Source organism: Budorcas taxicolor, chromosome 7 (assembly GCF_023091745.1).
Source record: "Budorcas taxicolor isolate Tak-1 chromosome 7, Takin1.1, whole genome shotgun sequence".
Taxonomy (NCBI): domain Eukaryota; kingdom Metazoa; phylum Chordata; class Mammalia; order Artiodactyla; family Bovidae; genus Budorcas; species Budorcas taxicolor.
In genome coordinates this window covers 46842644-46866322 of record NC_068916.1, presented here as the reverse complement: position 1 = coordinate 46866322, position 23679 = coordinate 46842644, and the positions used below count along the sequence as shown (strand labels likewise).

The 23679-nt window shown below is 46.2% G+C and overlaps 1 protein-coding gene across 1 annotated transcript in view; it reads right to left on the bottom strand.

Annotated features, from left to right (window-relative positions):
- Positions 1-2462: 2462 nt before the first annotated feature.
- SLC25A48 (solute carrier family 25 member 48) overlaps positions 2463-23679 on the bottom strand; it is a 42102-nt gene continuing 20885 nt past the window's right edge. The window contains exons 5-7 of the mRNA XM_052644178.1: positions 18856-19113; positions 14987-15120; positions 2463-2585 (exon numbers count right to left, since the gene is read on the bottom strand). Coding sequence (XP_052500138.1) covers positions 2463-2585; positions 14987-15120; positions 18856-19113 — 515 coding nt within the window. The remainder of the gene's footprint in view (positions 2586-14986; positions 15121-18855; positions 19114-23679) is intronic.

Sequence of the window (23679 nt, the reverse complement as noted above, 5' to 3'; positions counted from 1 at the left end):
GCAACACTGGGCAAAGTATTACCGTGAGAACAGACTGGGGAGGGGCTATGAGGTTGCCCAGGGTTGTTTTGTGAAAGTTCAATGAAAGACGTTGCTGGGGGGAAAAAATGTATCTTTTTGCCTTGAAAATGAAATTTTCTTGAAATTGAGAGAGGGCCAGTGAGGTTTGAATGTCACGGAAGAGGGTGGGCCAGCACCATTCCAGAAATCGAGATATACAGCATCCCACCACTTGTTAGGAGCTGCAGGGCTCCTCATTCTCTGATTGCCTCACCCCACTCTGTCCTCAGTCTAGCCTACAAGGAGGGAATTGACTGCCTTGTCTTCAAAGCATGGCTGCTGCTACTGCCAGAGATCTCAGCGCTACTTGGTAAATTCAGATCCAGGACTTGCTGAAGGGCCTTGGTGTTCTCGGGTTAGAGCAGGAAGCTGAACTCTCTGGGTGAGGCCTGTTCAAGGCGAGGCTCCAGAAGAGTTCCTGGGAACCCCTCCTCCACCTGAGAGGCACTAGCCCCACCCACCCCTGCGCAGGAAAGACACACAGACATTTGTGCCCTTTGTCCTATCAGCATTTTCAGAAGGAAAAACTTCCAGTCACTGCTTTGAAAGGCCAAATCCAAGACAATCAGAATTGGGCTTGCTGGAAACGTCTTCCTTCCTCCTGAAGTAGCCAAATCAGGGTGGCCGCAAGTGGCAGGGGGCCATGGCTCAGGCAAGTGTCCAGCAACTCTGGGATCTGTGAAGCCTTGGGATTAAAACCCTTTGCAGCTGAAGTTTAATGACATGGAAAAATGGTCCTGAACTATTAAATGGGAGGAGTGAGCTATACAACATTGCATAACATTGGATCCCATTTGGGGGATAAAAAAAAAGTTGGAAGAATATTAACAAGGCCATGGGATTAAAGGTATTTTTATTTTATTCTTTTTATTTGCATTTTCTGTTTTCCTACATTAAAATGCATTGATTTTATGATAGGATTTTTTTTTAATCACTTTCATCTGTTAAAAGGAGGATGTGGCCAGTAGCTGAACACAGTTTTAAGAACCAGATTTATCCTCCTTGTCCTGAACATGACCCAAGTACAGTGACTCTTTACCCAGTGTATTTAATTATGCAAAATGTGTTGCTACCCTTTCCCTTTTGTAAGAGAGGGCAAAAAGCCAGGAAGGCTGTGGATGTAGGTGCTTTAATAAAAAGCTACAGCATGTGACTAAAGCAAGCATCTGGGGCAGGGCCTCGGCTCACTCTCGTCAGCCTCATCCATCCTGCCCTTCCGCTGGCTCTAGGATCTGGCCCCATCCATACATCCTAGCTGTGCTCTTGTACAGGACAGGCAGCAGACAGGTTGGCTAGACATTCCTAGTGAGAACCAACCACCCTTTCTAAGAGACTCTGCAGTCGCCATGACTGAAGCAAAATGGTCTCTTGTTTTCCAGAAAATTCAGTGACTCATCCCACTTTGTCTTCTGAGCTCTGAAACAAGAGAAAGGGAAACAAAGGAGAAGAAGAGGAGGAGGAAGTGAGGGGATATTGGAAGCTGATCATCCACTCGATGATGTTTCTGTGCAACCACTTGTGTGCCAGATTTCGTGGGAAGCACTAGTGATACAAGGGTGAAGAAATAGTTATAGCTCCCCTGGAACTTTCAGCTGACTGGGGAGCAGAGCCTATAGTAGGTGTACCTCCTCCTGGCTGAGGCATCAGGGCAGGCTTCCTGCAGGAGGAGGCTTCTACACCAGGCCCTGGATCACAAAGAGGAGTTGGTGAGCCCAAGGACAAGAGGAACGTCTGAGGAGAGGGTGTCAGGCTGGAAGAGCATGCACAAAGGCCCAGAGGCAAGAGTGAGGATGGTATGTTCAGGATGCTGCTGAGGACGAGGGCTTTAAGGACTGACACAACCTAGAGGGCAATCGGGAGCCATCGAGGGCAGTGGGGCGAGGGAGTCACTTACTCAGACTTCAGTTTTCAGATCCCTTTCGTTGCAGTGACTTTTCTACGATGAGAACAGGAAAAGGAGAGGGTATGGGAGGCAGGGGTGGTGGCAAAGGCTGTTCTTTAGGAGCCTATTCAGTAGTGAGGTGGAGGGACAGTGTACCATAGGGTGGGCACCCTGGTTCCAGACCTCTGTCTTGGGTTACTGAATTTGTACGGTGAAGCTAATGGACTTCTCCCCAAGGGCTGAATGGGAAACATACAGGTGAGCTCGCTATAGACAGGTAAGTTCTGGGCCAGCCTCAGTTACTGACCGCCTAGCTCATGATCAGCCACAGGTGGGCATTTCAGAAGAGCTTTTTGATGACAAGAAGGGTGGCAATTCTAGTCCTGAACGAACACAGATTCAACAGGAAACAAACAACAGAGGGAAATTTCCGAAGGCCACACCACTTTCACCGAAAAGAAGGGGTTTTAAGCTCCGGGAGGACACAAGTGGCAGGGAAGGAGGTGCACTGACCTGGCGCTCAGGGGCTGGTCACCACGCGGTCCCCACGGATCGCCTGCAGCGAGAGCTCGTACCCAAGGAACATGGCTGCGCTCATGGGGAAGCCCCGCACGGCGTTGACTGTGATGCCTCTGAAAAACACCTTTGGAGGGAGGCGGGGTTATCACAGGACACGGACCGGCACCCTCCTCAGGCATCCACACCTCCGCCCTCACCCACATCACTTCTGAAGGCACATTTCTTCGCAGGCCCAGTATGCACACGCTAGATACTACCAGCTCACAGGTGAGTCCCGTGAACACCGCGAACGCTTGCTTAAAACTGTGCTCTCTCATGAGCACGCGAACACATGCTTGGTTCTGGGACTGCAAGTTACAGCTCCATACGCTCTGCAGTGGTAGACAGCGCCAGGCCCTGACCAAGCACTGTGACAGGTGCTTCACAGGGTGTCCCAGAAGGGGTAGGCTGGGGGAACTAACTCAGACCGTGCTCCAGATGGCAGATGTGGAGTCCAGGCACAGCATGGCCAGTTAGCAGCTATGTTACCTGGGAAACTGGCCAAGGCTCTAGAACTCGATTTTCCCACCTGTCTAATGGGGGTAATAATACTGCTGACCTCCTACAGTTGTTGAGGGAATACATGACATGTTGCTTTTAAAGGCATTTTCACAGTGCATGTCCTGCAGTAAACACTCCTTAACTGTTGACAAATCACACCATCCTTATTAACAATAGTGTATGAAATCCCTACTTCATACAGAGTGGCACTCCACTTCCATCATAAATATGAATGCTGAGGAGTGCCTGTACTGAGCTGCTAAACTCCGCCTTTAATACAAGAAGACTGGGCTCATCTGTCACCCCTAAGGAACATGGTGCGGTGCTTCCCCTCCGCTGTGAATCTTCCCGCCTGGTGCTGGGTAGACACTGGTCTATGTGATGTGGTCCCAGCCCCTGGGAAGTGCATGACCTACTAGGGGACATAAGCCCCATTCAGGAATAATTGCAGTGTAACCTATAACATGATGAAAACAAATAAAGGCCTTGGTGAGGGGTGGGGTGGGGAGGTGTGCTGAGCTGCTTCAGCCATGGGCGACTCTTTGTGACCCCATAGGTTGTAGCCCTCCAGGCTCCTCTGTCCATGGAATTTTCCAGGCAAGAATACTGGAATGGGTTGACATTCCCTCCTCCAGGGGATCTTCCCAACCCAGGGATTGAACCTGCATCTCCTGTGTCTCCTGCATTGGCAGGAGGGTTCTTTACCACTAGCGCCACCTGGGAGGCCCCAGGGCGGGGAGGAGCTGTCATTAAATGTCTTCTTTGGGGAGAGACGACACGTCTGAAGGCAAATCGCTGCCCACACATGAATGACCTGAGAACTGTCGGGTGTAAGAGGTAAGCCTGTATGATTTACTAGTCACAGACTACAACTCGGTACTTGTAATTTCCAGAAGATAGAAGCCCAGCCCTTTGCATGCCCCCAGTTTCCTTAGTTGTTGAACTCTAGTGTCAGGGTAGGTGCAGACCACTGTCACGGGCCAGGACACCAGGTGACATCCCTTCAGGAGAGGTGTCTGCAGCGTGACACTCGTGGAAACCTAGGACATGCAGCTTTGCCAGGAAGGAGAGAGAAGGGCCTCAGTACACCCGGGGTTGGGGGGAAGCCTTGGCCCCAGGGAAGGGAGCCGATGGGCCAAGAGCCACAGAGATGAGCAAGTGGCCAAGACAAACAGTGAAGCGTTCAGGCAGGGGGCAAGCAGGCTCCTTGTAACATTAGCACTCCTCTCTAATGCCTAACCTTTCTGGAATTCCACAGAGATGGAATTCACCCAGGGTGGCTGAATAACAACAAGGAATTGGGTCAGGCTCCAAGAGGAAAATTCCATGCTGGGTGTACACAGAGGCTCCCGTGTGCACCTCCACAAGGCAAGGCAGGCCAGGCAGGACCCAGTTTGGAGTGTGATCCTCCTCCCCCACAGCACTGGGTCATGTACGAGCTGTGGGCCACTTCAGACAGCCAGAGAGGACCTCCCCCAGCTGTGGCCTGCTCTGCTGTGAGGCCCAAAGATGGCAAGCAGAGTGCAGACCTGCTGGCTTTTACCCTGGCTTTTGGAACACAAAATCACTAGACAATCTTTCCTCACGAATCCTCTATGGCTCCCCACTTCCCAAGATCAAGTCCATACCCTTCCCTGACCTTCCAGGACCCACATGCCCCTTGCATTTCTCTGAGTTGCCTCTTACACTTGACACTGTGGGCAGTATATTGGCCTGCCATTCCTCCTACTGGGCCAGCTGTCTCCCACCACTGACCCTCTTTTGGTCCCTGGCGCTGGAATGCCCTCCAGACTCGGTTCTACCCTCTGGTAGCCCTGCCACGGCCACACCAAGTAGGATTATGACCCATTGCTTCTGTGCCCTTGGTATCTCTGCCATCACAGGCCTTCTCACACCATCCTCCAATCACCTATGACTTGTCTATCCACTCATTAATAGTCCTAATCGGAGTAGTGAGAGCTGGGCTATGTGTATGGCTCCCATTTGGATCCCCAGCACCTGCCCTGTGCTTGGTCTAGAAGATCCTCTATAAGTCTGATTAAATGAATCAATGGTTAGTTGGATGCGCAGATGAGTGAAGGAATGAGTGAATAAACAAATGAACAAACTCCTCAGTGAGAAAAAACAACAATCTCTGAGCCCAAAGAGTCCTGGTGGTGGTTGTGGCAGTGGCGAAGGGGGATTCCTGGAGCAGAAGAAAGGCTCCAGATCCCCCAAGCGGCAGAACCAAAGAGCAGAGGAAAGGCTCCAGATCCCCCAAGCGGCAGAACCAAAGAGCAGAGGAAAGGCTCCAGATCCCCCAAGCGGCAGAACCAAAGAGCAGAAGAAAGGCTCCAGATCCCCCAAGCGGCAGAACCAAAGAGCAACCAGCCCTGACGCCTCAGGAAGCCTGCTGCTTACAAACGGTCCTCTCCATCTCTCCTTAGAGTCATCCAGCTTCACCTCACTGTCCTGACCCCACTCGAAGCAGTCACCTCTGTGGAGCCAGAGGACATCAAGTCGCTCCTCCAGCCTCCTTATTGCAGATGACAACTCTCCAAGTGTGAGCTATGGCCCATGTGGTTCAGGATGGTCCTCAAAGCAGGCAGAGAATGGACCCCAAACTACCCCACCTTTCTACCATTCTGACTTGGGGCTGCCCCCGAAGTCCATGGACTGCTAGTTCCCCCATCATCAAGACTGCTTTCCTGGTAATCACTGAGTTATAAGGGGCTACTAAAACTGGGCATCATCATCTTTATTTCACTCCTTTCCAGTTCTTTACTACATCGAGTTCTTCTTCCATAGGGAAGTGAGAACAGGTTGCAGCCTCAGTGAGCTGCAGCAGAACTCTGTGGGAATGGGGACTCCATAAAGCCAGCACTAAGCCCACTGGGACTGGAGCCAGCTCCAGGCTTAGGAAAAGGTGCTCTTCCTGCTGCTGCTGGGGATCTGATGGTGAGACTACCCAACTTTCCAGGATGTATAGGATTTTTTTCATGGTACTATGTATGTTTATATGCAAACACTTATACAAACACACATAAATATATATACATGCATATATGCGTGCACAGTTTGTGAATATTTGAAAATATATCACGAGAAACTCATAACTGATTGCCTTTGAGAAAAGACTGGGGGTCACAAGAGGGTCACTCTTGTGTCCCTCTTATACCTTTTCAAGCTTCTCATTTTTATATTATAAATACTATAACATTTTTAACCAACTAATAAAAATAATTAGTCTCCATCAATAATGTAATCAACTTTAATATTGCTATTATGACTTAAAACCTGTCTGAATATACACTGTGGGTCAGATGCTTTTGAGATTAAGAAATCAATCATCTGACCTCAGTTGTTTTCTAGGACTTTGCATTTAACAACACAGTAACATTTCATAGGAAACGATATCAGCAACATATTTTGCTTCTGCAGACTTTTTGGAAATATGACACATTAATACTTGGGAAAACAGAATATCTCAAAAATTGAGCATCTCTTTTGAATCTCTCTTATGTTTCCCTCTGTACTTGTTGGTTGAATCACAAACTGTGCTTCTGCTAAAAAAAAAATACAAAAGACGATTCAGCATCCAATTGTGATAACAATTCTCAGTAAAGTGGGTATAGAGGGAATATACCTCAACATAATAAAGTCAGATATAACAAGCCCACAGCTAACTTCATTTTCAACGGTGAAAGCTGAAAGCATTTCCTCTAAGACTAGGAACAAGACAAGGAAATCCACTCTTACCACGTTTATCCGGCATAGTTTTGGGAGTCCTAGCCACAGCAGTCAGAGAAGAAAAGGAAATAAAAGGAATTTAAATTTGAAAAGTAGTAAAACTGTCACTGTTTGCAGATGACATAATACTACACACAAAGGGAATCCTAAAGATGCCACCAGTAGTGATGTATGAGATTTTCCAGTAGTCTGCATGGCCACCTCATGAGAAGAGTTGACTCATTGGAAAAGACTGTGATGCTGGGAGGGATTGGGGGCAGGAGGAGAAGGGGACGACCGAGGACGAGATGGCTGGATGGCATCATGGACTCTATGGACGTGAGTCTGAGTGAACTCCGGGAGATGGTGATGGACAGGGAGGCCTGGCGTGCTGTGATTCATGGGGTCGCAAAGAGTCGGACACGACTGAGCGACTGAACTGAACTGAACTGAAGATTGTTTTGGCTATTCTGGGTCTTTTGTATTTCCATCCAAATTTTAGAACGATTTGTTCTAGTTCTGTGAAAAAATGTCATTGATATTTTGATAGGAATCACACTTAATTTGTAGATTATCTTAAGGAGCATGGTCTTTTAAATAATATTAATTATTTTAACGAGCATGAGCATAGTGTATCTTTCTATCTCTTTGTGTCATCACTGATGTCTTACAGTTTTCCAAGTACAAGTCTTTTACCTCAGTTAAACTTATTTCTGTGTATTTTTATGCAACTGTAAAAAAAGACTGTTTTCTTAGTTTCTCTGTTAGTTCATTGTTAGCAACAAATTTCTGTATATTAATTTTGTATCCTACAACTTTACTAAATTCATTGAAGAATTCTAATATTTTTTTGGTGGTATCTTTCAGTTCAGTTCAGTCACTCAGTCATGTCCGACTCTTTGTGACCCCGTGAATCGCAGCACACCAGGCCTCCCTGTCCATCACCAACTCCCGGAGTTCACTCAGATTCACGTCCATCGAGTCCGTGATGCCATCCAGTCGTCTCATCCTTGGTCGTCCCCTTCTCCTCCTGCCCCCAATCCCTCCCAGCATCAGAGTCTTTTCCAATGAGTCAACTCTTCGCATGAGGTAGCCAAAGTACTGGAGTTTCAGCTTTAGCATCATTCCTTCCAAAGAAATCCCAGGGCTGATCTCCTTCAGAATGGACTGGTTGGATCTCCTTGCAGTCCAAGGGACTCTCAAGAGTCTTCTCCAACACCACAGTTCAAAAGCATTAGTTCTTCGGCGCTCAGCCTTCTTCACAGTCCAGCTCTCACATCCATACATGAACACAGGAAATACCATAGCTTTGACTAGATGGACCTTAGTTGGCAAAGTAATGTCTCTGCTTTTGAATATACTATCTAGGTTGGTCATAACTTTTCTTCCAAGGAGTAAGCGTCTTTTAATTTCATGGCTGCAGTCACCATCTGCAGTGATTTTGGAGCCCCAAAAAAGAAAGTCTGACACTGTTTCCACTGTTTCCCCACCTATTTCCCATGAAGTGATGGGACCAGATGCCATGATGTTCGTTTTCTGAATGTTGAGCTTTAAGCCAACTTTTTCGCTCTCCTTTTTCACTTTCATAAGAAAGAACAAAGCTGGAAGTATCATGTGCCCTGCTTTCAAACTATACTACAAATCTACAATAATCAAAATAGTATGGTACTGGTACAAAAACAAACAAATAGATTAATGGAACAGAATAGAGGGCCCAGAGATGACCCCACACTTATATGGGCAATTGATCTACAACAAAAGACCTAGAAGTGTAAAATAGGGAGAAGACAGCCTCTTCATTAATGGTTTTGGAAAAACTGGACTACTTTCTCACACTCTATATAAATGCAAAATACATTAAAGACTTAAACGTAAGACCTGAAACTATAAAACTTCTAGAAGAGATAAAAGGCAGTACATTCTTTGGCATCAGTCTTAGCAGTATTTTATGAGCAGTCTCCTCAGGTAAGGAAAACAAAAACAAAAATAAACAAATGGGACTACATCAAACTAAAAAGCTTTTTCACAGTGAAGGAAACTACCAGCAAAAGGAAAAGTCTGCTTAATGAGTGAGAGAAGATATTTGCAAATGATATATCCGATGAGGTTAATATTCAAAATATACAAAGAATGTATACAACTCAATATCAAAAAACCAAACAACCTGATTTAAAAATGAACGGAGGACCTGCATAGACATTTATCTAAAGAAGACATATAGATGCCCAACATACACATGGAAAGTACTCAACATCACTAATCATCAGGGAAATGCAAATTAAAACCATAGTGGGATAGCACCTCACACCAGGCAGAATGACTATCGTCAAAAAGACAAGAAATAACAAATGTTGTCAAGGATGTGGAGAAAAGTGTTCATAATGGTAAGTTGGTGCAGCCATTATGGAAAATAGTATGGAAGTTCCTCAAATAAATTAAAAAATAGAACAACCACACAATCTACTAATTCCACTCCTGGGTATTTACATAAAGAGAATGAAAACATTAATTAGAAAAGATATATGCACTTCTATGTTCATTGCAGCATTATTTACAGTAGCCAAGATATGGAAGAAATCTGTGTATCAATTGATGCATGGGTAAAGAAGATACATATATATATGCAATGGAATATTACCAAGCCATAAAAAGAATTAAATCTTGACATTTGTGAAAACATGGATGAACCTAGAAGGTATTATACTAAGCGAAATAAGACAAAGATAAAAACGTATGATTTCACTTATGTGTGGAGTCTAAAAAACACAACAAATGAGCAAACATAACTAACCAGAAACACAGCCATAGATACAGAGAGAAAACAGGTGGTTGCCAGAGGGGAAGAGTGTTGAGGGGGAGAGAAATAGGTGAGGTAGATTAACAAGCACAAACTTTCAGTTACAAAATAAATGAGTCATGGGTATAAAATGTACTGCATGAGGAATATAGTCAATGACTATGTGATATCTTTGTATGGTGACAGATGGTAACTAGACTTATCATGGTGATCATTTTGAAATGTACAGGAAAATCAAATCACTATGCTGTGTACCAGGAACTAACATTGTGTTGTAGGTCAATTATACTGCTAAAACAAACAAACAGAAAAAAACATTAGATTTGTGGTTACCAGAAATGAAGGGTGATGGGAGGGGAAATTAGATGAAGGTGGTCAAAAGGCACAAACTTTGAGTTATAAGATAAATATGTACTAGGGATGTAATATACAATAAGATAAATATAATTAACACTGCTATACATCATATATGAAAGTGATTGAGAGGAAACCCTGAGTTCTTATTATAAGGAAAAAAAATGTTTTTCTATGTTTTAGTTTTATATCTGTATGAGATGATGGATGCTCACTAAACTTATTGTGTTAATCATTTCATGATATACAAATCATTATGTTGTATACCTTAAACATCCACAATGCTGTACATCAATTATATCTCAGTAAAACTGGAGGGAAAAAACTGAAGTGAGAATTCTAAGAAGATGTCAGAGTAGAAGATGTCAGGACTCTGTCTCCCCACCTAGACAACTATTACACTGACAGAATTTGTCTGATGTAACTAGTGTAGAACTCTGGAGTTTACTGAAGGCTTCCAAGTTCCAGGGGAGCATTTGGGAAGTGGTTAGCTTTTAGCACAGTAGCAGCTACCTATCCCCCACTCCAAGCCCTTTGGCAGGCAGCTGTGCACATGTTCCTGGAGCAACCTGCACATAGCTTGCAGGAACCAGGGTGGGCAACGAAAACCTCATCCTCTGAATATATTGGTCATCTGCTCCTGGCCACTGATTGCTGTTTCTGATCATGAGGTGCAAAGAGGAAGACAGTCATTCTTGTTTAATGTCCCCCTCCATTTTGAAAGCCCCTCCTCCTCTGGCTGAAGTGATATCCAGGGAATTTAAAGGAATGGTGACCCCTTTCCCTTCATTTTTCTCTTTTTCCTCTTTTGAGAGCCAGACATTAAAGGCTAGGAAATTCAAAAGCAACTGCATGTATGGGGAAAATTAAAAGTGACTGTTCATGCCCAGGGAAAGGCACAGGCTCAGAAAAAAACTGAGAAAACCTTAAGTTTACACCTCAGGTTGATCTTTGGCACAGAGATAGCCTACAACAATCAAAAACGAAACCTACCACACCCTGGGGAAGAGACAGAATCTGATTTCTAGAGTTACTACATTATTAGACTCAAATGTCTAGTTTTCAATTAAAAAAATTACAAGGCATATAAGAAATAGGAAAGTATGGTCCACTCAAAGAAAAAAAAAATCAACAAAAAATGTCCCCCAAAGAGACCTGATAGTATATCTGCTTGACAAAGACTTTAAAACACCCTTCTTAAAGGTGCTTGAAAAACTAAAGATGTGGAGAGCGTCAAGAAAATCATATGTGAACAAAACAGAAATATCAATTAAAAAAATAGAAAGCCCGGAAAGAAGCCAGACATATTCTGGAGCTGAAATGTACTGAATGAATAACTGAAATGAAAAAAATTTACCAGAAGGATTCAAAGGTTTATTTGAGCAGGTAGAGGAAAGAATGAGCAAACTTAAAGACAGGACAAGAGAAATCATTGAGTCTTCGACACAGAAAGAAAAAACAGTGAAGGAAAATGAACAGCGCCTAAGGGACTTGAGGGAAACTCTCAAGCAGAGCAGTATATTGTGGGAGTCCAAGAAGAATGGGGGTGGGCAGAGAGTATTTGAAGTAATATGGCCCAAAACTTCCCAAACTTGATGAAAAACATGAATGTAAATATTGAAGAAGCTCAATGAACTCCAAGTAATATGGACTCAAAGAGATCCACACTAAGACCCGTTATAATAAATTTTTGAAAGACAAAGAGAGAATCTTGCAAGCAGCGAGAAGTGACTCATTATATACAAAGGATCCTCTATAAGACTTTCAGCAGATTAGTCATCAGAGACTTCCACGACCAGAAAGCAATGGGCCAATATAAGCCAAGATCCAAAATAAAATAAAAACCGTTGATAAAGGATTCTGTATCCAGAAAAACTATCCTTCAAGAGTGAGAGATAAATAAAAGCTGAAGAAGTACATTACCACTAGACCTACCCTGTAAGAGCTTTCCTGTGGCTCAGACGGTAAAGAGTCTGCCTGCAATGCGAGAGACCTGGGTTCAATCCCTGGGTCGGGAAGATCCCCTGGAGAAGGCAATGGCAACCCACTCCAGTATTCTTGCCTGGAGAATCCCATGGATGGAGGAGTCTGGCAGGCTACTGTCCATGGGATCACAAAGAGTCAGACATGACTGAGTGACTAACACTACCCTGTAAGTGAAGCTCAAGAGAGTCCTGCAGGCTGAAATAAAATATCACTAGACAGTGATTTGAAGGTGTATGAAGAAATAAAAATATCACAATAGGTAGACACACAGGGAGAGTAACACCAGCATCGTGGCAGCACAGCACATCCTTCGTTTTGCCCTTACTTCAACAACAAAGATTAAACAACCATCCATGAACAAAGGTGCCTCTGTGGGAGCTATGGGATCCAGCACCTTACACCAAGGGACCCAACAGGATGCTGCCCACCTGTGCATCAGCTAATAGGCAGATAGACCTCAGTCCTGGCAGGGAAATCTGCAGTGGCCTGTGAAAAGGTTCCAGCCACTCTTGGCTATAGGACCTGGAGAACACTGACTTGGGCAGTCTCACACAGAACCTTTGTGGAAGTCCAGGTTTCTGGAGGAGAAGTTCTGGCCCTTCACTGGAGCAAAAAAAATAGAAGTTTGAACACACTTGGATGGCAGTTAGTAAAAAATGGAGGGTTTGGGATGAGGCAGCCATATGAGAGAAGGCCTAGAGGTCAGTAGTAAATTAGTACTAATACATACAAATACCAATGCTAATACTAATAAGTTAACTCTTTCTAAATGTTCTTTATGTATTATGCATTAAGCTGAGCACTTTTTACATGCCTCATTTAATGTAACTTTCAAATGTCTCTTCTGTTTATGGTAGGGATGGTTATCATAGGAGAAACTGAGGACTAGACAGATAAAGTTTGCCTGGATTCCCCTAGCTTACAAGTAGCCAGACCTGGTTTGGAACTCAAGTCTGCTGATAAAAGTTTTGCTGTTGTTTAGTCAAGTTGTTGTTTAGTCGCTAAGTCATGTCTGACTCTTCGCAACTCCATGGACTGTAGCCTGCCAGGCTTCTCCGTCTGTGGGATTTCCCAGGCAAGAGTACTGGAATGGGTTGCCATTTCCTCCTCCAGGGGATCCAAGGATGGAACCCATGTCTCCTGCGTTGGCAGGCTGGTTTTTTTTTTTTTTTTTTTTTTTTAACCACAGAGCCACCAGAAAAGCCTCTAAGAAGCACTACAAGAAAGCCAGGGGCCCATTCGAGGAAGAGCAAGTATGAGGGGTCTAGGAGGTATCATGGGAGGGAAGATAGATAGGGATGAATTAGTTTATAACCTGAGACACTAGATGTGGAAACCTGATCTTCATTCTGAGATAGTTTAGAGGCAAGAAGAGGCTAGGATTTAGGACAAGCCCTCTGGGTTCAGGAGAAGAGAGACAAGGCCAGGCTGGATGCTACTTCAATAGCCGAGACCAGAGGTGATGGAGTCTGGCTGGCGTTGGGTGGAAAGCAGCAGATAGATTGGGGATTTGGACCTTGTGAGATATGATGACTGTGGCAGGTCTGGGAGTTCTTACTTGGCAAAGGGGTGAGGGCGAGGTGCTGAGCAGGGAGTGAGGAAGAAGTTCCCAGCCTATTTGGCTGAGGAGGCAGGGGATTGGCTCAAGTTGGTGGAGTAGAAGGATGCGTGCTTATCTTCTCCTGTGAGAACACCAACATTGCAGCTAGTTGTTGAACAACTATCAACAGGAGGACTTTGGAACCCACCAAAAAAAGATACTCCACATCTAAGGACAAAGGAGAAGCTGCGACCAGACGGCAGGAGGGGTGCAATCACAATAAAACCAAATCCCATACCCACCTGGTGCTGCTGCTGCTGCTGCTGCTAAGTCGCTTCAGTCGTGTCTGACTCTGTGCAACCCCATAGATGGCAGCCCACCAGGCTCCCCTGTCCTTGGGATTCTCCAGGCAAGAACACTGGAGTGGGTTGCCATTTCCTTCTCCAATGCAAGAAAGTGAAAAGTGAAAGTGAAGTCACTCAGTCGTGTCCGACTCTTAGCGACCCCATGGACTGCAGCCCGCCAGGCTCCTCCGTCCGTGGGATTTTCCAGGCAAGAGTACTGGAGTGGGGTGCCATTGCCTTCTCCAATGCAAGAAAGTCAAAAGTGAAAGTGAAGTCGCTCAGTTGTGTCTGACTCTTAGTGACCCCATGGACTGCAGCCTATCAGGCTCCTCTGTCCATGGGATTTTCCAGGCAAGAGTACTGGGTGGGCGACCCACAAACCAGAGAACAATAATACCAAAGATTTTCTCCCACGGTTGTGAAGGCTCTAGGCCCCACATCAGGCTTCCCAGCCTGGGGATCTGGCAAAAGAACTGAGAATCTCCAGGGAATCTGCCTTTGAAGGCCAGTGGGATTTGACTATAGAGCTTCCACAGGACTGGATAAGGAGGCAAGCTTGGAGACTTGGAGGTGGGTCCAGGCCCCGGCTCTATCACGCGCCCGCTGTGTGACCTCAGATTGGTTACCAGTCCTCTCTGAACATCTCAGCCTGTATTTTTTGAGCATGCCCAGGGGAGGGAGTCCAGGGTGAGGCCACTGAGGAAGGCTGGCAGCTCCCCAGAGGCAGTGCTAGCAGTGCTCGGTAATGGCAACCCCCAGCACTCTGGTTTCCCTATTAAAGCCTGATATCCCTGCATTTGTCTGACCCTGCCTCGGACACGAGTGAAGCGACTTAGCAGCAGCAGCAGCAGCAGCCCTTGAAGCAGTTTGATCAAATGTCTAGTTCGATATATGATCAATGATTATAATAGTGTAATTCTAGAAGGCAATGGCAACCCACTCCAGTACTCTTGCCTGGAAAATCCCATGGGTGGAGGAGCCTGGTAGGCTGCAGTCCATGGGGTTGCTAAGAGTCAGGCACGACTGAGTGACTTCACTTTCACTTTTCACTTTCATGCATTGGAGAAGGAAATGGCAACCCACTCCAGTATTCTTGCCTGGAGAATCCCAGGGATGGGGGGAGCCTGGTGGGCTGCCATCTACGGGGTCGCACAGAGTCAGACACAACTGAAGCGACTTAGCAGTGGCAGCAGCAGCCCTCCTGGGACTGACATTGACCCCAGACGTCACTGACATGTGACTGCTGCAGGGCTTACTTTAAGACCTTCTTTCTGATAACTCTGGGAGATGCAGTCCAGGACACCTCTGTATTTGTTTACATAAACCCCATCAGCTTGCAGTCGGCTCTTCATGACGTCCATAGGAGTTGCCGTTCCCCAAGAAATTGCTCCTGTAAAGAGAGAGACAAATAGCTATGAGGGGCTAGCTGGTCAGGGTCTGGAGGGGCTAGCTGGTCAGGGTCTGGAGGGGCGCTGGCTCCCTGTAGATTTCTGGAAGGAGCTCAGGGTCAGGACCTAGGAAAGGGGTCCCTGATCCTCCCTCACCACATGCTGTGGGACTCTGCAGAAGTTTTCTGCCTCCTCTAGGCCTTGGGTTTGTCTTCTGTAAAATGTGCCAGCAGCACCTCTCTTCATGGGACTGCTGTGAGGACAAATGAACTAACACGTATGAAGCATTTAGCACAGAGACAGGTGAGTAGTTAGTGCTTCCTAAGCAGAAGCCTGTATTGACAGCTTTTATTGCAAGAAAAGGCCCAGTACCTTCCAAGCACACACAGGGGAGGGAGTTCAGGGTGAGACCTGAGGCTGAAGGCTGGTAGCTCCCCAGAGGCACAATTTATTCTGAACACAGTTCAGTTCAGTCGCTCAGTTGTGTCCGACTCTCTGTGACCCCATGAATCGCAGCACGCCAGGCCTCCCTGTCCATTACCAACTCCCAGAGTTCTCCTAGACTCACATCCATCGAGTCAGTGATGTCATCCAGCCATCTCATCCTCTGTCGTCCCCTTCTCCTCCTGCCCCCAATCCCTCCCAGCATCAGAGTCTTTTCCAATGAGTCAATTCTCCGCAGGAGGTGGCCAAAGTACTGGAGTTTCAGTTTTAGCATCATTCCTTCCAAAGAAATCCCAGGGCTGATCTCCTTCAGAATAGACTGATTGGATCTCCTTGCAGTCCAAGGGACTCTCAAGAGTCTTCTCCAACACCACAGTTCAAAAGCATTAGTTCTTCGGCGCTCAGCCTTCTTCACAGTCCAACTCTCACATCCATACATAACCACTGGAAAAACCATAGCCTTGACTAGATGGACCTTGGTCGGCAAAGTAATGTCTCTGCTTTTGAATATACTATCTAGGTTGGTCATAACTTTTCTTCCAAGGAGTAAGCGTCTTTTAATTTCATGGCTGCAATCACCATTTGCAGTGATTTTGGAGCCCCAAAAAAGAAAGTCTGACACTGTTTCCACTGTTTCCCCACCTATTTCCCATGAAGTGATGGGACCAGATGCCATGATCTTCGTTTTCTGAATGTTGAGCTTTAAGCCAACTTTTTCACTCTCCACTTTCACGTTCATCAAGAGGCTTTTTAGTTCCTCTTCACTTTCTGCCATAAGGGTGGTGTCATCTGCTTATCTGAGGTTATTGATATTTCTGCCAGCAATCTTGATTCCAGCTTGTGTTTCTTCCAGTCCAGTGTTTCTCAAGATGTACTCTGCATATATATTAAATAAGCAGGGTGACAATATACAGCCTTGACGTACTCCTTTTCCTATTTGGAACCAGTCTGTTGTTCATGTCCAGTTCTAACTGTTGCTTCCTGACCTGCATACAGATTTCTCAAGAGGCAGGTCAGGTGGTCCACAGAGACGCTAAACAAACACTTGCAGATAGGCTGCTGGCCAGCCGAGGGATTGTAGAGAAGAGGGGAGGGGCAGGTCTTTAAAGAGCGCTTATCTTTTGCAGTGATGTGGAATCGAAGAAGCCTTAAGACCATGTGCCACTGAGTCTTCTTCATCGGATAAAGCTCAGGTGTCCTGGTTTGAGCACTTTTGTGACTTTAAAGGACTCCAAGAAAACAGCCCCAGGTTATTGTGTAAACACAGACATTGGAACATTCTTTGATGGGGAGACAAAAACAAACTGATGCCAAAGTCCAAGGCAGCTGGTTTGCAAAGTTTTGTAACTGGTGCCCAGCAGCTCCCAAATGAGGCCTTAGCCTGTCCCCAGCTCCCTGCCCGTCCTGGCCTCCTAGCCTTGGTCCTCTGGGAACCCTCTGGGCATCTCCCACCTCCTGCCAGGAAAAATGGGGCTGCTTTCCCTGGAGTCAGTCCAGGTGCTTCCCTGGCATATCCCTCTGTTCTCAGCCCGTGGGCTTGGGTATTACAAAAACAGGTTTGCCTGCCAGGCTACATGCACCTGTTCTCACCAGAAATGAGAGCAGTAGGGGCCTGCCTGCCCTCTCAGCCAACAGGCACTTACTGAGCACTTACTGGGAGCTGGCACAGGCCAGGCCTCAGACATGCAGGGGCATGGGGAACACTGGGGTCTGATGGCTAAGATGTAGGCTCTTTTATGTATTTCCTGTTTCAAGCACAGCTGGTTATGATGAGGAGGAGAAAGAATGACAATTTTCTTTCTTTCTTTTTTTTTTTAAAAAATATTTATTTCACTGCACTGGATCTTATTTGCAGCACACGGGATCTTTAGTTGCAGCATCTGGTTCCCTGACTAGGGCTTGAACCCTGGGTCCCCTGCACTGGGAGTTCAGAGTCTTAGCCACTGGACCACCAGGGACGTCATGACAACTTTCTTCTTTCCAGTGGATCTTTCCTGTCAACATCAAACATACCAGGCTATCAGCCTTCTTAAGAAGCAATCCTCTCTTGACTTCCATTCCCCTCTCTGACTATAGCTGAGTTTCTCTCTTCCCCAGTACAGTGCAGTCAAATCCCTCAGAAGTGTTGTGCGTACTTGGGTTCTCCAATTTCTTTCATCCCATTCTCTCTTGATCCCACTTCAATCAGGTTCTCACACCCTTCTCTTCATCCAAATCTTGTCAAAGTCACTGGTGGCCTATGTGTTGCTAAATCCAAGCCCTGGGAATAGCAAGTGCAAAGACTTTGTGGTGGAGAGGGAGCCAGGCACGGTCAAGTTGCAGGAAATGGACCAGTGTGACTGACACTGAACTAAGCAAGGGGACGTGAGCAGAAAAGGAGTGCAGAAAGGTAACAAGCAGATTGCTGATGGCCTTGAAACCACTGCAAGCTCACTGACTTCCAGCTGAAGTGACATGGAGATGCAGCATGGGTTCTGAGGAGGGAGGTTAAATAACCAGTCCATGGTCACAAAGTGACTAAGTGTGGACTTGAACTTGGCTCTTTCTGACGGCAGTGTCCCCGCTATACTGTCTGCATTAGCTGTGTGTCTTTGGGTTGGTCACTCTGAACTTGAGTTTTCTTATCTGAAAAATGGGGAGAGTGATTCCTACCTTCTGGGGAGAATGAAATCCTCATGTTAGAAAGACTTGGAGGGTGCCAATATTTTTGAAAGGTGGACCATGATAACAGAATTTCTTTCCAAAGCTCAGCGCTACCTGACACAGAGTGAGTGCTCAAAATACACCTTCCAACTGAAAGCAGAAAGAGCCCAAGTAGGGACTCAGAGAGAAGGTGCGGGGAGAAAGAGGGGGGCCATTCCCCATCCCTAGCCCTTCCTCCGCCTGGCTAGGTTTGACCATGTGTATGTGCATGCAAGTGTGTGAGTGTGTGTGTGAGTGTGTGTGTGTGTGTGTGTGTGAGTACATGTGTGTGTTAAGTCGCTGTGGTCATGTCCGACTCTTTGCGACCCCAGGGACTGTAGCCTGCCAGGCTCCTCTGTCCATGAGGATTCTTCAGGCAAGAACAGTGGAGCGGGTTGCCATGCTCTGCTCCGGGGGATCTTCCCAAGCCAGGGACTGAGCCCAAGTCCCCTACATCTCCTACACTGCAGGTACCAAGGAGGCCCCAGGTCTGACCATTGCAGGTGCTTAACGAAGACCTGTTGGAAGAGTGGCTGGATAGCCCCACCCTTGCCCCATGGTCCCGCCACGGTGGTCAGCACAGGGTCAGGGGTCACCCATGCTGCCCTTACCCGCCACTCCGCCTGCCAGCCACACAGCACAGGGGCTGGGGCCTGCGCAGGCCTCGGGCGTGATCCAGTCACTCAGGAACACGTAGGGGATGAAGTAGAGGCAGTAGCCTGGAACGTCCCTCAGCAGCATGGCGCTGGCTCCCCGGTACAGCCCCGCCAGGCCTTCTGTCCGCACGATGGTTGCAAAGCAGTGCACAGGCCCCTGGTAGGCTGGCTGTTCCCCAAGAGCTGCCACTCTGGGCTTCAAACCGAGGTTGGCTGCAAAGACAGAGCAAAAAGGTGGCAAGTGGCCCAAGGCAGGAGACTGGCCATCTCTGGCACTGAGGCAGCCCAGCCCAGCCCATTGAGAGTTCCCACTCACGTCACCAATTGATTTTTACCAAACCTTCTGCCTGTCTTGGCAGCTCACATGGGGCTTCTGAAGTCCCAGTGTGGAGCCCTTGCCAGCACGTGCAGCCAGACTGGAGGCAGTCCCACCAGGTGACAAAATACCAGTTGCCTTAGAATGCCCAGGGCTTCTCTGTCAACCATCACTATGGCATTCTGCGCAGATGTGACTGCACGATGTCTCAGAACAAATGTGCTGAGCCAGACCAAGCTCTGTCTTAAAGCACAGGCTGTAAAATCCAACACACTGTGTGGGTATGTGTGTGTGTGTGTCTACTTGTGCATAGCATGCTAAAAATCATATGAGATTTAAAACTAAACTGTCCTGGCTCCAAAGCCTGGCCCTGCTTACCAACTTTCTGACCTTGGTAGGCACCTTCCAAGTCTTTGTTTCTTTACCTTTGAAAAGAGGACAAGCTCATACTGAAAGTTGCTAAGACAGTAGATTGTAAACACTCTCGCCACATACCCACACAAAATGCTAACTATGTGAGGTGGTGGATGTACAGACTGACCTTATCTTGATATCATTTCACGACGCATATGTGCACCAAATCATCACACTGTGAATCCTAAACTTGCAAGGCTATATGTCAACCATATCTCAATAAAGTTGGGAACCTGTATTTTTTTAATAAAAATGAAATAGGCTGTTGAGAGTATAAACAAGGTAATACCTATAAAGAACTCAGAATGGTGCTAGGAACATTGTAGGGGTGCAGTGGTCTCACCAGAGCATTACTGAGACCAGAAGACAGGCTGGAAGCCTGGACATGGTCTCACTGACTCACTCCAGCCCTGGCCAGGCAGTGCCCTGAAACAACTGTGGGCAGAACTGTGCCATTGGCCCCTCAGAGTCCAGGACACAGAGTGCTGTCTCCTTCTCTGACCACTGGGGTCTCTGCTGGCAGATCACTGGTCTTGGTCTGGTTGTTACGTCAGCAGTGTCTTCTCAGGACATATGTAGACAGCAAGTAGTGGCTCTAATCCTTCCACCTGGCTCCTTTCATCTCCCTGTCTGATGCTCATCTACTCTGCTACAGACCCTTTGCGTAGCTTTGACTCATGGCCAGAGAGACCTCCCAGTCCCAGTGCAGATAAAGCAGATCATGTTCTCAACTTTCCCTTCTTGGAGAACTAAGGTGACGTGACCAGGACAGAAACAGAATGGAGCTTGCTTGTGACCACACACCCATTTTGTCACTTGGGTTCAATTCCCCAGAAGCACCAGCTCTGGGTTTTTACAGCATGCTGGCTAAGAGACAGATCATTTTCATTACACAGGTGAACTTCCAAGCCCCCTAAATAGCCCCATCTTTATCAGATGAAGGTCAGGAAAGAATATTCAGCTTCATGATGCCACAGTCCAAAGGGGACATTTAGGAGTTAAGTACAACTTGTCCTTTTCACTTATCCTGGATGTAGACAAGGTCAAGGGGAGGTTTCTATTTGCCTGGAAATTTTCCTTTAACAAACTAGTCCCGTATTTTCTTTCCGTGTTGGGGGAAGAGAGGGATAATGGCCATGTGCGTTAGGCCAACTGCAGGAGGCCGAGTCCCATTCTCTTTTACAAGGGATCCCGCAGGGAGTGAGCAGGTGTGGCGGCCACATTTAGGGGCACAGAGCACTCTGAGCTCAGGGCAAGGTCAGACACTGCAGTCTTTGAGAGCACTCTGAGAGATCACTGAACACTCCTTTCTCTCCCAAAGCCACTAGGATACCACCAGGGTCATCCTGGAAAAATTTGGCATTAAACCACATAGATGTAATTGTCCCAACATATAAACTTTGCCTGGGCCATGCTTACATGGAAGTACCAGTGATTTGTCCCTAAAATCAAAGTTTCCATGAATCAACTATGAGTACAATGTAGAGCTCAAAAGTTACTTACTGAAGGAGAGCTCCTGTTAACATTCTGCTTGTTTGGAGGTATAGATGTTAGAAAAAAAAAAAACACCTGTCCAACCACCAACTGGCTTTGTCAACAAAAAATCTGCCCTTTTTCTCCTTTTCTTTTCAGGATAAGCAATAAGGAAATTCTCTCATATTCTTCTAGGATTATAACATAAGCAATCTAGCTTTAATTGCTTGAAAATGATTCATTTACAACTATTACATCAATATAATTATAATGCTGACCTGGAACATCAATACGAGTCTAAGCTGGTTGTCAGGGCCTTCTGGACACAAGGTAATACTGTGAAGCCCTCAACTCCTTGCAGCTCATCCCTGACATTTGCAAATAAATTTTTTACTTGGAAATAATTTCAAATTTGAAAAAAAATAGTACAAAAAAAAAAAAAAAGAGAGAAAATTTTACCCAGAACACGTTTACCCCTGCACCTATTTTTAACATTTTACCTTATTTGTTTTATGGTTTGTGTGTCCTCTCCTTCCCTCCCTGTCCATACCCCTCCTCCACTCCTCACTCAAACATGGGTGTGCAATTAAACTGAACAGATGCCTTTGTCCCAATTCCTAAACCTTGCCTGGTTCAGCTCCAGGTAACAGTGACCTGACCTGGAGTCAAGGTTTTCATCAGTCAGTTGTGGGTACGATGTGACTTTCAGGAGTTACTGATAGAATGAGAGAGTCTGATAAAATTGGAAAAACATATGGCCAAAGAGAGCCAACCTTGTCATCAAGACCCAACCCAGCACCAAATCTGCACTTTCTTTCTTTTTCTCCCAAAATAAGCAATAAGGAAATTTTTTGGCCCATACATACGATATACAATTTTATTCTCTGAGCCATTTCAGGGTGAGTTACATACAAAATAGCCCTTTACCCTTAAATTCTTCAGTCTGTGATTCCTAAGAATCAGGACGCCATCCTACACACGGTGGGAAAGGAGCCAGGTTCATAATCCACACGGACAAGCCTTGTCTAACGTACTGCCTGTGCTCATGCTCTCGGAGGTCTCACGTTGGCCTTTAGCGTGTTTCTCCCCCACCCCCACGACAGAATCCAGTCCATCAGGTATTATATTTCGTTATCATGTCTGTGTAGCTTCCTTTCATCTGGAGCATCTCCACAGCCTTGCTTTGTTTTTTCTTTATGATGACAATGACATTTTTTAAGAGTACACCACCCCTCTTCTTGTTAACAGAACTTTCCTTATCTGAGGTTTGTTTGATGTGTCCTTGTTATTACACTGAGATGACGCATGCTTGGCTGGACTTCTTCCCCATTCTCCAGTCTCACCTCTTTTCCCATGGAGACCAATCAACCTCAAGATCCCCTCGTCTTCTCTGGCCTCCTCTACTTGTTTTCATTAGTTTGTTTTTTCAACCGAGGTGTAATTTACATCCCATAAAAGGTGCAGCTTGTAAGTGCACAGTTGGTGAGTTTTGACCATGACATGCACCAGATGCCACATCCTACTGAGAAAATGACATCTTATGCTTGAAGGAAGCCATTTTGGTCACTCAGGCAGAGCAAAACTCTGAAGGCTCCCTAGCCTCTCCTGCTTTTCAAGGTAAAAGGATTCTGTGATGTCAACGTGTCACCCGATGAAAAGCACATCTCTTCCAGGTGACAGTTGTTACTGGCCCACCTACTTTAGTGGTAGTGGTATGGACAATTCACACAGGACCACCAGGCAGAAGACAGCAGGCATTCTGATCAGTTGCTCAAACCACAAGATGCTCCATGGCTCAGCTGGGGAAGGTGTTGCCAGGGAGTCCTGGAAGCCAGACTTAGAAAAGCTCTGAATCGGAGCCTCTGGTAACTCTAACTCTGGACCAATTTTAGTCTGGGTAAAACAAATTTTGGTGACCCTTAAAAACTGACTTGGGAGGTTGCTGGCAAGCAGCTCTCAGAAATATACACAACTGATACACGTGAATTTGTATGTCTTTGTGCAAGGAACCAAGGAAGGAGGTGGGTACTTTGCTCACACTAAACCTCCCCTCAGCCTGTTGTTCAGGAACCTCCAGGGCCTGGGCTTGGGGGTGCACACATGCCCGTGAAGGGATTCACATTAGGTATACTTCCTTCTAGGGTGAAATGTATTTAGTTTCCCTCATGAGAACTTTTTGTTCTGAAGTAAGGATAAGATGATGAATCAAATTTTTATTATTTCCTACCCTGAATGCTTTGCTATTTGCTTTGCTATTGAGGCCATTTTTTACTGTCCTCTTTAAACTAAGAGCCTTTTACTAAAATAGGTGCAGTAACACTCAAGATGTCTGTGGGTTTCTTTATTTTCCTAAATTCATTTAGGATCAACTCAAGCCCACAAGACAGGCAGGATGTTCAAAGTCAGTAATATCAGCCGCTACTCTGCTCCTCACCTTCACCTAAGAGCACAGGAAGCCTCCACAGTTCTAAAAAGACCCCTCCTCTGGGCTCCCCTGCGTTGTTCGGCCCAGTCCCCTCCTCGCTCCTTGGACCACATGCTGGGCCACGTGGCTCACTGCTCAGCAGTAGCATCGC